Here is a 16,305-nt window from a genome sequence, read left to right as displayed (position 1 = left end):
ATGAAGTGGGTTTTAGCCCACGAAAGCTTATGCTCAAATAAATTTGTTAGTCTCTAAGGTGCCACAAGTACTCCTGTTCTTTTTGCTGATACAGACTAACACGGGTGCTACTCTGAAACCAGCCAGTAACAGTCTTTCAGCACTAGAGTGTAAGCACTGGTCTCTTGTTAGCAGCTCCCAGGATTGGTGGCTAAGAAGTGTGATCTGCTTCCTTCCTGTGTTATGACCCCTTCCAGATTCACGGCTGAAACCCCAGGCCAGGGGGTTCGGAGGGAGAAGGAAGAAAGAGGCAGAACTGAGACCCTGCCTAGCTAAGCACCAGAACTGGTTACCAAGGAATCCCAGTCATGGGCTGTTTTTTCAGAACAGGATAGACAGGCACCCACCCAGGCATGATCTAGGTACAGGTTGTCCTGCCTCAGCAGGGGATGGGGGAATGGACTAGGTGTCCTCGGGGATCTCTCCAGGCCCACATTTCTTTGCATGCTGCTGGCTGTCGGGCTGTGGGGACCTGGCACAGTCAGAGACCTGGGTACGTGGGAAAGCGTTAGCAGTTACAAAGGGGGGGGGGAGGCTGCGACCCCTCCCCCCAGCGGTGTGACTGAAGAGGGGGAACAATAGGTAAGTCTGGAGAACGACGCTCCCTCACTCTCCGCTCTGCTAGAACTAGTTCCGAGGGGGAGGACTCGGAGGAGGGATTCACACTCGCTGCAATCAAGTCTAAAATAGTTCCTCTTTGTTCACCAGCGGCAGAGACTGTCTATGACCTGTGTCCTTCCGCTGTCGCTCGGCCTCCTCCCCCACTCCCCGCCCCCTGTCCGGAGAGCGGCCGTGCAGCGCAGGCGGGGCCCAGCTGGGGCGGGGGGTGAGGCTCTTTGTTTTTTCCCACAATGCACTAGCTTCTCCTCCGCGGGAAACAAAAATGGCGAACGGCTGCGGCGGAGCCGGGCAGTGTGTGAATCGGCTCTGACCCTCCCCCACTCTCCGCCCGGCGAGGGCTGTCTGGGGGCGCTGCGCACGGAGGGCCCGGCCCGGCCGCAGAGAGGCTCTGGGGGGAGGGTGCTGAGTCCGCTGATTTCCCTGCATGAGGCGGTTGGCACCACTGGAGAGACCGAATGAGGTGAGGGAGGCCGGGCTCTCCGCGGTGGGGGCGGGCGGCCGCCCCGGAGTCTGTGGGGTGGGCTGTTAGGACCCCTCACCCGCCCCCCCAATAGAGGGCTCCCCGAAAGGGGGCGGGGAGGGTCGAGCCCCAGCCCGGCGGGGAAACCCAGCCCAGTCCTCCAGCCGCTCTTCTCCCTTCCCCCAGTGCTGTACTCATTGTGGGCACATCTAGGTCTTGTGGGGCATATTTAGGGCCAGAGGACTTCAGAAATAAGGGCTGTCTCCGAAGCTGACTATAACAGGCAGATGATAAGGGGATTTGCAAGTGCCCTGTGGAGACCAAACAAAGGGGCGAACAGGAATAGGGTCACATCACCATCTTGGGGTTCTGGAGGGAATCTGGGTGGTGTGGGGTGTAGTTGGGTGTTTAGATGGTGGCTTTCCTTATTAGACAACTGTATCTGACTATTGACAAACCTGTTAAAGTATGAAAAGATAAATCAACACACAGGGAGAGAGGGCAGGCTTATTTGAAGGACTATTCACTTTTTGTGCAGATAATGTACCTTTTACAATAGCACCTTTCATCTCAAAGATGGATGAATTCTAACAAATTTAATATGTTGTGTTGTACTGAGAAACTTTAGATGTTTCTTCCCCAAAACTATGGAAACTGGTGGTGGTTAGTGTAACTAAAAAGCCATCACAACACCCCCTTTCCTAGCACTTGAATCACAAAAGAAAATGGGTTGATGTTTTCCTTGTTTTAATAGGAGGTAACAAGATGCTTCTTTATACTTCCAAATTGAGACCAGTGTCCATTTGGCAACATTTTAAAGGATTGGAGTTACACTTAACCAGTTGGAGCGTTTTGGATACAATTTGAATGAAAAAGCCTAAATAAAATTATAATTACAACATTCTTTCTTTAGGATAATATGTATCCCATGAGTTTCTGAAAATTTGGCCCTGTTTATAATTTTAAAAATGTCAAAGCGTGTTAGCAATGCATTTAAAACATGATCTGTCTTTGCCCATAAACAGGGGAGACGGGCCGACTATGCAGGGGGAAATGGTGACAATAACTATACACAAACTAATGTCAAAAACACCTAAGTAATCAATAGAGAAAATAGTTTCTTCTAATATTTATTACATGTAACTATAGTAGATGAAAATGTCGACAGAAATGATTTGTTGTCTATCCCTTTAAAACAGAGATTTCAGGTTACAATTCAGTTCAAAGGATTTGTTGAAGATGAAAGATTTAAAAAGCCTGAGTAGTGCAATGTTGGAGTATAGGCTAATAAATTGACACCATTTCAATTTGTATGAAGAGAGAACTGGAGAGAGAATAAGGGGAAACAAAGAGATTGAGAGAGCGAAAGAAAGGGAAATGAGCAGAATGAGGCAGTGAAAGGGGGGAGGGGGATATCTGTAAGGAGCTGCAAGCTTGTGAGATGTGAACCTTCATTAAGACTGTTCCGGAAGGAGTATTTTTGGTGTAGTGATGTTTTGTGTGGCCCCACAGGTTTGGGAGAACAGGGCTATGCTGCTTCTCCTTGATAATAGGTCTTCCATTGTGCTAAATCACATTTCCACTCTGTTTCTGAAAGGTTTGTTTAATCTGGCTGGCGTCCAGTAAAATATGTGGAATATTTTTTTGCTAAACTTGATGTGTAACAAGATGTACATTATACACTACACCATTTTTAATTCCAAAAGTTATCCTAGAAATATTAAGTTCTTTTCAGCTTTCCCCGGATTGGGAACAGCCCCTGCCCAGTGTGTGAGAGAAGAATAGTAGATAGCATTTGGCTATTAGTAGCATTGGCTACTAAAGGGTGGTCATCCATATTCTTGGGAGACATTTGAGTGGGGAGGTGTTACTGTTTTGGGTGCATCTGAGAATGGCTTTAAAGAGTGTTTTAATCACACTTGGTCTGGTGGGTTTTTTTGTTTTTTGTTTTGGTGAAAAAAGCATTAAAAGTAACACTTGATATTATGTAACAGTTTAGATTAAATTTTTCATTTGTTTGCATACTTAACAGCACTTTGTATTGCTAACTTCCTTAGGTAGCCAGTTTCACCTTGTTTGTGTGGGCCTTCCTCTAGGGAAGGGAGAGAGAAATGTCTTGAAAAAGCAAGGAGGAGGATTGTAAAACCACAAATATTGCCAGAGGGTCCCTGGCCCAGCGTAATACCTGAAACAACTTTTAACGTTTTGAAAAGAACTAGATTTCAAGCTGACAGCATCACTTCAGAAACGGATCATCCTATTGAAAAATACAGGTGGTATTTGTCAGGGAAGTTGAACTTAACCTTGAGGGAAGAAAATTAAGGATGGATCCTTTCTCAGTCAGTTCTGACACATTTCTAGTGTTAAATGACTTCCAAAGGTGTTGCGTCTGACGAAGTGGGTATTCACCCACGAAAGCTTATGCTCCAATACATCTGTTAGTCTTTAAGGTGCCACAGGACTCTTTGTTGCTTTTTACAGATCCAGACTAACAAGGCTACCCCTCTGATACTTTCCAAGGTCACTTTTTCTTCTGCTTCTCAGGTGTAGATTATTCCATAGAAAGAAACTTGGGGAAGATAAATTGCTCTTTTAAGGGTCACTCCTTTTTTAGGATGGCCTATGAGGAAATGAAGACTGAGTTCTCTTTATGGTTTTTTTTTTTTTTTTTTTTTTAAAAGATCGAGGGTAGATTTCTGTTTCATAGATAGGCAAAGTTATGCCCTTTTTTCAATACAACTCAAATGGAAGTGTCTTGGACCTCGTGACATACTTGCCCACCCTCAAGTATTTGTTTCCGGCAGTACTAACAACGTGCTAGGTACTGCACAAACACAAAAGACCATCCTTAACTCAAGGAGTCTATACACTAAATAACATTTGAGACAAAGGATTTAGGGAAGGGAAACAAACAAGGTGAGACTTGTTAATGTTCTGGTATCTTATTTTTTCCCTTTCCCTTTATCGTGTGTGTGTGTGTACACAAGTTAACCTATAACCTTACTGTTCTAGTAATAGGTTCATGGAGACTAGTCCACCATTCTGTGATAACTCTTTAAAGACTTCGAGGCTTGATGGACTTTTTATGAGAAATGATACTAAAAATAAATACTGTGAATTATGGAAAGTTAGGGTTTTTAGGATCTTCAGAGAGAATGTGATTACAAGATAAGGAAGTCTAGTGGCAGTATTCACTAGGATTTCTGCTCAAGGATTTAACCAGTTTTCCTATTTCTTCACTTCTGAGGATAAATCGTATATGTTAAGGGCAGTTGCATCTCTTTCATGTGTGGAATGAAGGAGATTCCTAGGTAGTCTTAACTATGATTGAAAGGGCCGTAGGAATGCTTTTCTACCCTTTAAGAACCTGTATTCCATAACAAAGAAAATAGCTGTTTGCATCAAATGCCGACTATCATGGATGAGTTGACAGGATAAAACTACAGCTCTACCCCGATATAACACGACCCGATATAACATGAATTCGGATATAATGCGGTAAAGCAGCGCTCCGGGGGGGCGGGGCTGTGCACTCCGGTGGATCAAAGCAAGTTCGATAGAACGCGGTTTCACCTATAATGCGGTAAGATTTTTTTTTTTTTTTTGCTCCCGAGGACAGCATTATATTGGGGTAGAGGTGTATTTGAAAAGCAATATGAACAAATGAAAAATGTTCTGTGGTTGATAAAGGTTTTCCCCAGGTGTCTAACCAGAGGAAAGAAGAACTCAGAGCAAAAATGACTGCCAAGATCTACGATTTTTTTCCAAAACATTTTAATAATCCTTTAGTGGGATAGCATACTGCATGATATCCTGTTATGATCACAATTGGGGCTGAAGTAAACTAGTGTGTTCAAAAGTAGAATGAATATTGCCCTTGAAATGAGTGTGAATGTTTAAAAAATAGATTTTTGAGAGGTATATATTCAGTCCGTTGGCTTACAGTAAAGTCTCTTAAACTATCCAACACTTTAAAAAAATTTCACAGAAAACGGAAGTGACAGCAATTATCAATATAAGAATATTAGAAGCACACTGATATTGCATAACAGTAATACAGCAAAAGTGAGAGGGTTTGTCTCAAAAACTAGAACAATTAATGATACACTGCAAAAGCAGTTGTAGACCTTATAAATGTAAGTCCACCTTAATGTACTTTTCATGTTCCAAAAAGAGAGCCAAACTATATAAAACTGATTTGTCCTACTTTTGTCTGTTTTTTGTATACTTAAAGTATCCTTTTCTTATGCCAGATTCTGAAAGGTACTGGAAGAATCTGGCCTTTCCCAATTCTTTGGCAGAAAGACTGTCAGAAATTAAAGGTTCATAATTAAAGTAATTGTTCTTTACTAAGAAGCCTAAAAATAGGACTGTAGACTGCTGTGGAAGGTTTTATCAGCAACATTATGCATTAGTTCTAATATTTGTGCCCTTTTGGACCCTTCTACTGAATATGAATTGAAGTACCTTTTTTCAGTATTCAGCACTTCTATCTGTATTTATAGGATTGTTCCTTCAGAACTGAGACTTAGGCTTGGTCTACACTTACCCCCCAATTCGAACTAAGGTACGCAACTTCAGCTACGTGAATAACGTAGCTGAAGTTCGAAGTACCTTAGTTCAAACTTACCTCGGTCCACACGCGGCAGGCAGGCTCCCCCGTCGACTCCGCGGTACTCCTCTCGTCTAGCTGGAGTACCGCAGTCGACGGCGATCACTTCCTGGTTCGACTTATCGCGTCCAGACAAGACACGATAAGTCGAACCCAGAAGTTCGATTTCCAGCTGCCGAACTAGCGGCTGGGTATAGACGTACCCTAAGTATATTTTAATATTTTTCTTCATAATTTCTATTTTGTTTACACTTTACTGGTGGCAAACTATTTATTTCGGAGTGACAGTCTATTTGTATCAGGTCTCAAGGTATAACAATCAAACTAAATAGGTTATACTTAAACATTCAGCCTGTAGTATGTCTCCATTTTCAGCGCTTCAGCATAAACCAGTCTTGAGAACTCCAGAGTGATAGTGCCAAAAAACTGGGGTTACTTATCCCAATATAGATAAAATACACCAGAAAAGCTGACTTTTTTGCACCTGTGAGCATGTTATAAATGCCTAGATTTAAGATCTTAACATTTGACACACTTGGGGTATGTCTGCACTTAAATCATCACAGCAGCGCAGCTGCACCCCTAAGAGACATAGCTATACCAATGTAAATTCATAGTGTATACCAGGCCCTAGTTCTCAGAGAGACTAAACATCTTTGTTTGAAGAAACTCATAAGTAATCAAAAATGATGTATTGACCATGTCCAGTATTCTACTTTCCTCTACTTCTTAGCACAAACTGTCTTAAGGAACTCCAGCTTGTGTGTGTGTGTGTGTAGGTGTTAAGTAAAAGTTGATATCTATTGTCTGAATTGTTTATAATCAGCCTCACTTGCTAGCAAGTAACACTCTACATGTGAAAATGCCTTCAGGGAGGCTATCATAAAGGAAGGCATATTCTCCTTCAAATGATAGTTAAGGCCCACTTCTGCTGATGCCTATTAAAAAAAAATCTGTCAATTAACAATGGCTTGAGTGGCAGATGGATTTGGCACATTATACATTTTCAAACTTTGTTTTGATTGTATATTTAAAAATTGTATAAGAATGCGTTTCTACCTCTATCCTTTGTATGTTTCTTGTTTTAGAGTGAAATACGCTTGCCTTTTAGGGTAGAGCCTATATCTTATGTGTTTGTACAGTTCCTGGCACAACTTTGGCACCAAGTGTTACCGTAATATAAAGTTCTGTAAAAGTCTGTGAGCTGACGGGTGAAAACATTATCTATCATGTGGGCTGGGACAGGAAACTTGGAAATCAAAATAAATTTTAAATATTTATTCAGCCATAAAGTTCCATAAAAGGGTAGAAAATACTCAAATATATACTGTTATGTACAGTAACCTGTGTTGCAAGCCAGTGAGAATTTGATTGTGATGGAAACTCACAATTTACCATTGTTGTATCATATGAATGTATTGTGTAGTAAAGTTCTGCATTTAGGAAGTTACTGATTTTTTTATTATCGGTCACAAATCTGTTTTTCTTATGAAGTAACAATAAAAAGTGAATTTAAGCTTATTTTAAAACTGCCTTAAAAGACAAAAGATTGCGGGGGAGGAGGAAGCTTACACCCTCTTGGTTTTATGGTATATAAAGAAGGCCTGGGAATTGTGGGTGGTTTTTTTTTTTTTTTTAAAGCAGGTAGATGTTTAAAGCTTAAATATCAAGAGTGTAAAGTCTGGTCTTCCCTAGTTTTGGTAGCAAGGATTTCAATGTGTGTTGTGAGTGCTCAAACCTTAGGCCATGTCTATAAAGTTTTTGTACCACTTAACTATATTGGTTTATAGAAACAGATGTAATTAAGTGGTACACATGCATATCCCACAGTTATATTCCTATAACGGGGCTTATATTGGTATGGCTTATATAAGTGCCTTTATAGTGATATAACTGTGTCCACGCTAGGCAATTGCACTACTTTAAGTATAAAATCACACCCCTCGTCAAAATAATTAAATGGTACCAAAATGGTGTGTAGATTAGGCCTTATATGAAGGCCAGGTGGTATTATCTTTTGGACTTCGTTTTTCCAAAATATTGGTCAGTGAAGTTAAATAGAAGTAAACCATTTTTAGTGTGCGACTAAAAATAATGAATTGACAAGTGAAGTTAACTTTCATTCTTGTCATAACTTCATTACTTTTTTTGCTTGTCATATCCATTCACTTAAGACCTGCCCCTTCTTTCCACTACCATTTTTTTTCAATTCATATGATGCTACTCAGTGTTCAGATTGGTGGTAGGGGAAGTCGTGCCCAAAAAACAAACTCTGTCCACTTGAAACACGTCTCTTGAATTGTGGAGATGTTCAGAATATGATCATGTATGTTGCATAGGTTCTACATTGGTCCTTGGGCTTGGCTTCTTGTTGCTACAGCCATGGGGGTTTGTTGGTCTCTTTTAATTGGGCTTTCCCTTGGTGAGATGCAGATACCCCTTTATGTCCCACATTAGTTTAGCAGGGTATTCCTTTCCCAGGCCCATTTACTTGTGGTACCAAAAATGAGCTGTTGCTCAGAATAGATCATAATGATATTGTCTTTTTCATATTTTGAGCAGTGTAATGTTAAGTGTTGAATTTAAAATCATTATTGGCATCTGAGTAAATATTTACTGAAACGAGTAAAGTAATTCTCATCTCAGCTATTGTTTCAGGTTCTGCAAACTCACTCAGATATGTTTGTATCAGTTACATTCAGGTCCAATTTTCCAGGGTTTTTCTACCTCCTTGATAAAGTTGTGGGAAGGAAAATTGGAATCCAAATGAAGTATTTTATGAACCTTTAATATATCTCAACCCTTTTTTAGTGTGAATATATTAAGTTGTTTTGTTATTACAGCTAGCCTAACTTTTAAAGTTTAAGAAATTTCTGGAAAAGAGAGCCACTGTGTAAGTTGAACATCAGGTGTACCAGTCTTCACTACTGTATTGTATCATTCCACCATGTACCACTAAGAGAGTCTTGTTTTTGTATGTGAGAATATAATTCCACTGTCACACACAACCATTTCATAGCAGCAAATGGCCTGTGGGTAGACTAACAATGCTCTTCCTCATCTCCATAGAAAATAAGGCTATGTCTACACTTCACTTTTGTTGGGCAGGGGTGTGTGTGTGTGGAGGGGGGAAACACCAATAAAAGTTTTAATGACAAACAGCACCGGTGTGGACAGTGCTTTGTCGGTGGGAGATGCTCTCCCTTGGACAAAGCTACTGCCCCTGGTTGGGGCTGGTTTTATTTTGTTGGCGGAAGAGCTCTTTCCTGCCAACAAAGAGCGGCTACACTGTGTGCCTTACTGTGCTGCTGTAAGATGTGCAGTGTAGACCTAGCCTAAGACTGGAATAAGTAATAAAGATCAAGTGTAGTACATAAGATGAGAATTGGCGTCAATGGGCGATAAAGAAGTGATGATTTACTTATCCATTCCAAGTTCCTCATGCTTACTTGACAGTGTACACTGAGTATTTTGATTTGGTCAACATGCTGACTACATGTTAGAATAAAGCCTGCAACAGCATAGCTTGTGTTTTCAGCTCTGCAGAAGTTGCTTCAAGTCCTGCTGCCTCCTCCCTCTGCTGTCCATATAAGTCAATCTTTGGGCATCAGGCAAATATTAAAACTGCTACATTAGTGTGATGGTTCTTGTAGGACCCAGGCCTGGGAGTCACCTTGTTAACCCCTGCCTCTAGTGACAGGGGTCTTTCTTGTGGTAGCTGGGTGTCAGCTCCCTGACGGCTGCCAGCCCTTCAGCCACTCAAAAGCATTCTCCTCTGGGTTTATGGCCCTCCCTTATCTAGGCAGGTTAACAAATCCCAATGAATCATTCCCTTGTGATATTCAGCCCCGACACCAGCTACTCTCATACAGTCCAGATCCTCTGCATCCAAAGGTGCGGTGTACCCCCAATTTACCAGTTTTTCCTTAAACCGCTGCTCCTATAAACCACACAGCACTTGTGAGCACTTTGTTAAATCTTTATTCCTAGTAGATTTATTTAACTAGATATAGTGTATTGTAACTACTTGTTTCCACCACAAAACAAAATCATAAGTTTAGACCCAGGTTCCCATTTTATCAATAGTTATCTTTCCAGTCTAATAAAGTGAATTCTTTCTCCCCTCTGCCCCCACCCAGAGTTCAGTGTATTGCAGAGCTGGCTGGTTTCTCAATAGCCAAGGTCCAAGATGTTCCTGAAAGCACCCTCACTCCCCAAGGAGTTTCCTCAGTGAAAGGATCCAGAGTGTCTTTCCCTACACTCCCAATCCCTCAGACAGAGACAAACACCTACAAGATCTTTATCAAGCATTCTTAAAACTACACCACCCACCTGGGGAAGTGAGGAAACAGATTGACAGAGCGAGACGGGTACCCAGAAATCACCTACTACAGGACAGGCCCAACAAGGAAAATAACAGAACACCACAGGCCATCACGTACAGCCCCCAGCTAAAACCTCTCCAGCACATTATCAACGATCTACAACCTATCCTGGAAAACGATCCCTCACTCTCACAGACCTTGGGAGGCAGGCCAGTCCTCGCTTACAGACAGCCCCCCAACCTGAAGCAAATACTCACCAGCCACTACACACCACACCACAGAAACACTAACCCAGGAACCAATCCCTGTAGCAAATGTCGTTGCCTACTCTGTCCCCATATCTACTCTAGCGACACCATCTGAGGACCCAACCACATCAGCCACACCATCAACAGCTCATTCACCTGCACATCTACTAATGTTGTATGTGCCAGCAATGCCCCTCTGCCATGTACACTGGCCAAACCGGACAGTCCCTACATAAAAGAATAAATAGACACAAATCGGACATCAGGAATGGTAACATACAAAAGCCAGTAGGAGAACACTTCAATTTCCCTGGACATTCTATAACAGATTTAAAAGTAGCTATACTTGAACAAAAAACTTCAGAAACAGACTTCAAAGAGAAACAGCAGAACTAAAATTCATTTAACACCATTAATTTGGGCTTGAATAGGGACTGGGAGTGGCTGGCTCATTACAAAAGCAGCTTTGCTTCTCCTGGAATTGACACCTCCTCATCTATTATTAGGAGTGGACTACATCCACCCTGATCAAATTGGCCCTGTCAGCACTGGTTCTCCACTTGTGAGGTAACTCCCTTCTCTTCATGTGTCATTATATAATGCCTGCATCTGTAATTTTCACTCCATGCATCTGAAGAAGTGAGGTTTTTTACCCATGAAAACTTATGCCCAAATAAATCTGTTAGTCTTTAAGGTGCCACCGGACTTCTTGTTGTTTTCCCTACACTGTTACACTGAAAAGTCTTTTGTTTCTGTTCACAGCCAGAGTGAAGCTCTGTTGTAATGTCCCTTCAAGAAGTTTTGATGGTTGGGTAATGCCTCTGGTTTTCCATTGATAGTTTTGGGAGGGAGGAAGGCCGGTCAGTTGAGCCTTGTGTTACCTTGCCTTCTGATTAGGAGGAATGCTTGGATGGGCATTCCGGGTGTTATCTCTTGATGATTATGCTTTTTGGACTTGGAGTAGTAATTACTTTGCGTACAAATACACTTCCTTAAATATTACTTGAACGTACATCTGCCAGTGATTGAGTTTTGACAAGTTATGAGCTTTCTGTAGAAACCTCACCTGATATAGCTTACGGATAAATATCCTGCAAGATGTGTTCAGTGTAACGAGTTAACAAATCCCAAATGAATCATCCAAAGGTGCAGAGGATCCCCAATTTACCATTTTTTCCCCCCCCTTAAACCGCTGCTCCTATAAACCAAATAACACTTGTGAGCACTTACATCTACTTTTAGCCTATTTAACAGGTCTGAGGTGAGAGTTGTTTACAAAGAAGGAGATCCTTTGCCAATGTGTATCCTATGTCACAATTAGCTACTGAACAGTCATTGTGGGCTAGACTTTCTCTACTTTTCTTTCAGTGTCCCAAAACCACTTTACCTGCACTTTGCACTTGCTTAATGTGTAGCTGAATTGGCATCATTCCCAGACATGTATAAGCAGGACATGGTGTCATTAGACATGATAAAAGTGGATATATAGCATCACCTGCAATTATGTTGAGAAAGGGGGCAGCATGAATGTCAATATTCAGTGGGAATCGCGTCCCCTGCTGTCCATTTTTGAAGAGCAGAGGATTTTTCTAGAAAAATCTTGGTATCAGGCCCAGCCACCCTTAGAGGTGTGGGTTTTGTTTTGTTCTAGGAGATTAGGCGGGGAGAGTGGGTAAAAGAGTTCCATCAGTAGTTCTTGCAGAGTTGAAAAATCCTAATAACTTTAATTCCTTTCACTTGCTAATCATCTTGATCATATGCACATGCAACAAAGTATATACTGCTATTCAAACATGCACAGCTACTCACATTGGACTTCAGCCTGGTACGTAGCTTAATATCTTGAGTAGCCTGACTTCACTGGATGATTGCCATTCTCTTTGCCACGAAGAGCAGTGATCTATCTTTGTGGTGTAATGCTTCTCTACCAGGCTTAGTTCATCAGTCTGAATTTTTGCAACTGCCTCTATTTGTCTCAAGAATAACTGTCTGTAGCTAAAGCTCCAACCACTGAACATCTTCAGTACAGTCAGATTCTGCAGGATTGGGTGGTGCATGCCCATTGAACTTCTTATTTCAGTATATCATGCCCCGACTACACTGGCAAGTTTGTGCGCAGTAAAGCAGCTTTGAGCACTGTAACTCCCAAGGTGTACACACTGCCAAGCCACTTAGTGCGCAGAAACTGCACAGATGCAGTGCTCTTAAAAAAACAAAACAAAACAAAAAACACCTTGATGAGAGGCGTAGAACTTTCTGCGCCATGGCTACAGCGCTGCAGTGCCAGTGTAGACACCGTGGTGATTACAGCGCTGCGATTGGCCTCCAGGAGGTGTCCCACAATGCCTGTTCTCACCTCTCTGGCCATTGGTTTGAACTCTACTGCCCTGACCTCAGGTGACCAACCATCAGCCCCACCCCATACATTCCATTGCATATTTGAAAATCCCCTTCCTGTTTGCTTGGTGATGCGTGCAGTGGTCTCAGCGCATCTTTCCAGGTGGCCATGCCTGCTCCAAGCAGCAAGCGATCCCCAGCTTGGAGCAATGCCTAGCTGCTGGACTTCATTGGCATTTGGGGAAAGGAGGCAGTGCAGTCACAGCTGCGCTCCAGCCGTCAGCATTGTGATACCTAAGGACGGATTTCTAGATGCGTGATAGAAAAGGGCCATGACCGGGACACATTGCAGTGCAGGGTCAAAGTGAAGGAGCTGCAGAACACCTACCACAAGGCGTGAGAGGCAAACCGCCACTCGGGTGCTGCACCCACGGGCTGCCGGTTCTACAAAGAGCTGGACACGATACTCAGTGGGGACCCCAACTCCACTGCAAAGTCCCCTGTGGATACTTCATTGGCTTTGTTGCCAGTCGAGAGTGGACTGAGCCAGGAGGAGGCAATCTTGGATGAGGAGGGGGAACCAGAGGTAGAGGATGACTAGGAGGCCAGAGATGCATGCAATCAGGAGCTCTTTTCTACCCCAGAGATGCCTGGCCAGTCACAACAGTCAGATCTTGGTGAAGCGCAAACAGGAGAGGAGGCCCCTGGTAAGCGGATCTGATTTTGGGAATTGCTGAAGTGAGTTGTTGGGGACAGGAGGGTTGCAGAAAGCAGGCTTGTCTCCTACCTCATGCCTAGTTTGAGCGGTGGAACAGGCTGTTGATGCACTCCCTCACTTCGCAGGAATCTCCCTCAGAGATCTCCAGGAAACTGTCATGGTGATACTGGGCAATCTGTTCCCACAGGTTCCTCGGAAGGGCTGCTTTGTTTCTTGCCCCATTAACGGTAACTTTCCTGCGCCACTGTGCCGTCACAGGGGGTGGGGACCATTGCTGCACACAGGCTAACCACACGGGGGCCAGGGCAGAAGCCGCAAGCTTGGAGAAGACCCTCCCTTGATTCCCTGCTCACCCTCAGCAGCGAGATATCTTCCATAATGATAGCCTCCTGTGGAAAGTGTGGGGACAGGAATGATTATCAGCCCCCTGCCCCCTACAGTGCTGGCTCTCCCCAGGTGCCCAAGAGCCACGTGCCCAGTGTACAGCAGGGTCTGGGAACAGTGATTTACCCTGACCCTGTGCCCAATCACCATTTTGGGGGTCTTGTGGCTTGTGTGCGCTTGCCTGGGGTCAGCCAGTTAGTAACAGGTGTGTGAGTACTGGCTGTCTTTTAAAGCACTGAAACAGTGTTGTCTGTGTTGTAAACAATACTGCTTCTGTAAAACGTTGCATTTAAACTTCACAGAGATGACCTTCGGAGCACAGCCTCCCTCTTTATTGGTGGCAGAACGATTGTGAAGAATTAGAGAGCGTCCAAGAAGAACTAAGGAGTTTTAGGGGTCACCTAAAAAGAAGGCGTATGATAGGGGGATACAGCAGTGCTGTTCAAAAATCAAGGAGTTGAGGCAGGCATCCCAGAAGGCAAGAGAGGCTAATAGTCGCTCTGGTGTGGCACTTCAGACGTACTGCTTCTAGAAGGAGCTGTATGCCATCCTCAGCGGCAACCCCACCTCAACTGTCAAGAGCCCTGTGGATACTTTAGGGGAGCTGGAGTCAATAGCCAGCAGAGTGAACCCCGAGGATGACTTAGTGGACGAGGAAGTGGAGTTGGAGGAGGATGGGAGACAGGCGACAGGGACATCCAATGGTGTGGCAAGCCAGAACTTCTTTTTAATTCCGGAGCAGTCTAGCCAGTCCCAGCACTCCGGCTCTGGTGCGCCTAATGCAGGAGACGGAAGCTCCGGTTAATTCTGCAGGGACACATGCTGCTGATCTGGTTTGTTAACCAGGGTAGAAGAGGGATTGAAATAACCAAGACAGGTACAGTTTGTATCTGGTTCTCATTCACCTGTGCAGGTAGGCAGAGGGGCCCTGTGGAAAAATTAGTTTATGCACACTGGGATGTCCCGAGAATCATCCATAGAGAACTCTAGAAAACTTTCATGGAGGTAATCTGCAATCCTCTGCCAAAGGTTTCTTGGGAGGGCTGCGTTGTTTCTTCCCCTGCAGTAGGAAACTTTGCTGTGCCAATCGACAATTACTTCTGCAATAATCATAGCAGCACATAGGAGAGCAGCATACATCTACATGCATGCAGGAGCTGTACTCTTGCATCCTCGGTTACCCTCAGGAGCGAGATACCCACGCTATCACCCCCATGTTGAACTCAGCATGGCTGGGGCTACTGCCGTGCTGTATGCCCGCCATGGGAAAGTGAGACAGTTGTGTTTCTAACTTGTTTGGATCAAGGGTGTGAGTGCACTCGCAATAGAGCTTCTGTCTGTGGTGTTTCTTTAGCATCAGCAGAGGTGCCCTTGAAGGTCTTCTCTTGCACACTGGCTGAGTCTCTCCATCTGATAAGGAGACAAAACAAGAGGAATAAGGAAGATGATGTGTTCCAGGAGGTGATGCAATCCTCTGGTGCTTCGGATTGGGAGCAGACAGCATGGAGAGAGGCAACCAACGACAAACTGCAGATGAATAGTCAGGATAGGAAACAGGCAGGAGCAGATGATAAAGCTGCTTAGGGAGCAAACAGATGTGTTGCGGTCCCTGAATGAACTTCAGGTGGAACACATCCATGCTCACTTCCTCTTGCAGCCCATACTGAACTGCCTTCTAGGCCCTCCTCACACACACCTCACATCTTCTAGGGCTGTCATACCCAAGGGAGATTTTCCACAATGACAGCTAGACATACATCCAGCGGTGAGAGCCTCATTGGCAATTGTGCTTTTGATTTTCATGTTCCTACCAAACATAGAAATGTTTGCATGGGTGTGGAATAAAAATGTACTTACAGAAAGTGAATGAATCTGTCTCCTATATACAGTGGTTGCTGCTAAAATTCAGACAGTGCCAATAGGTGCATTTGCATTGTTTAAATTACTGCGCACACACAAATCATTACAAGGTTCATACTATGATGCAAGAAAACAATGCCTGGCTCAATACATTACAGCGGCTTATTGTCAAAATGCTCTTTTAAAGCTTCCCTGATTCGAATAGCTCCCCTTTGAGCCCCATTTAAAGCTCTGGTATCTGGCTGCTCAAAAGCAGCAGCCAGCCGGTCCACCTCAGCGCTCCACGTTGTGGAACCTTCTCCCCTTTTAGCTTCACAAATGTTATGCAGAACACAGCAGGCTGCTATGACCATGGAAATATTTTCCTTACTGAGGTCCAACCTGCCAAAGAGGCACTGCCAGTGCCCCATTAAGCCCTGTGCCTGCTGAGCCTGTTGTTGAAGTGCTCCTTGCTGCAGTCAGGGTTGCTGATGTAAGACTCCCAGGATCACAGCTGGCATTTCCACATTCCCCCTGGTCTGGAAAGAAAGTCCCTGCTTGCAGCTTCCTATACAGGCCAGCGTTCCTCAAGATGCGTGTGTCATACACCTTGATCAGCCCGTGTTGATGTCAGTGAAATGATCTTGGTGATCCACCAGCGCTTGCAATGCCATAGAAAAATAGTACTTTTTGTTGATGTACTGTGTCACAAGGTGGGCTGG

At 43.8% G+C, this 16,305-nt stretch overlaps 1 protein-coding gene across 2 annotated transcripts in view; it reads left to right on the top strand.

Annotated features, from left to right (window-relative positions):
- The first annotated feature begins 911 nt into the window (after positions 1-911).
- The window catches only part of LOC112105203 (metal-response element-binding transcription factor 2), a 47,082-nt gene continuing 31,688 nt past the window's right edge, over positions 912-16,305 (top strand). For both annotated transcript variants that reach the window (XM_024197896.2, XM_024197894.2), the window contains exon 1: positions 912-1,120. In XM_024197896.2, coding sequence (XP_024053664.1) covers positions 1,116-1,120 — 5 coding nt within the window. In that variant the 5' untranslated portion in view covers positions 912-1,115. The remainder of the gene's footprint in view (positions 1,121-16,305) is intronic.

This window comes from Terrapene carolina, unplaced genomic scaffold (assembly GCF_002925995.2).
Source record: "Terrapene carolina triunguis isolate 2854851 unplaced genomic scaffold, T_m_triunguis-2.0 Scaffold211, whole genome shotgun sequence".
In the NCBI taxonomy this organism is placed as follows: domain Eukaryota; kingdom Metazoa; phylum Chordata; order Testudines; family Emydidae; genus Terrapene; species Terrapene triunguis.
Note: the sequence above shows the minus strand (reverse complement) of the source record. Positions and strands in the feature narration are given on the sequence as shown.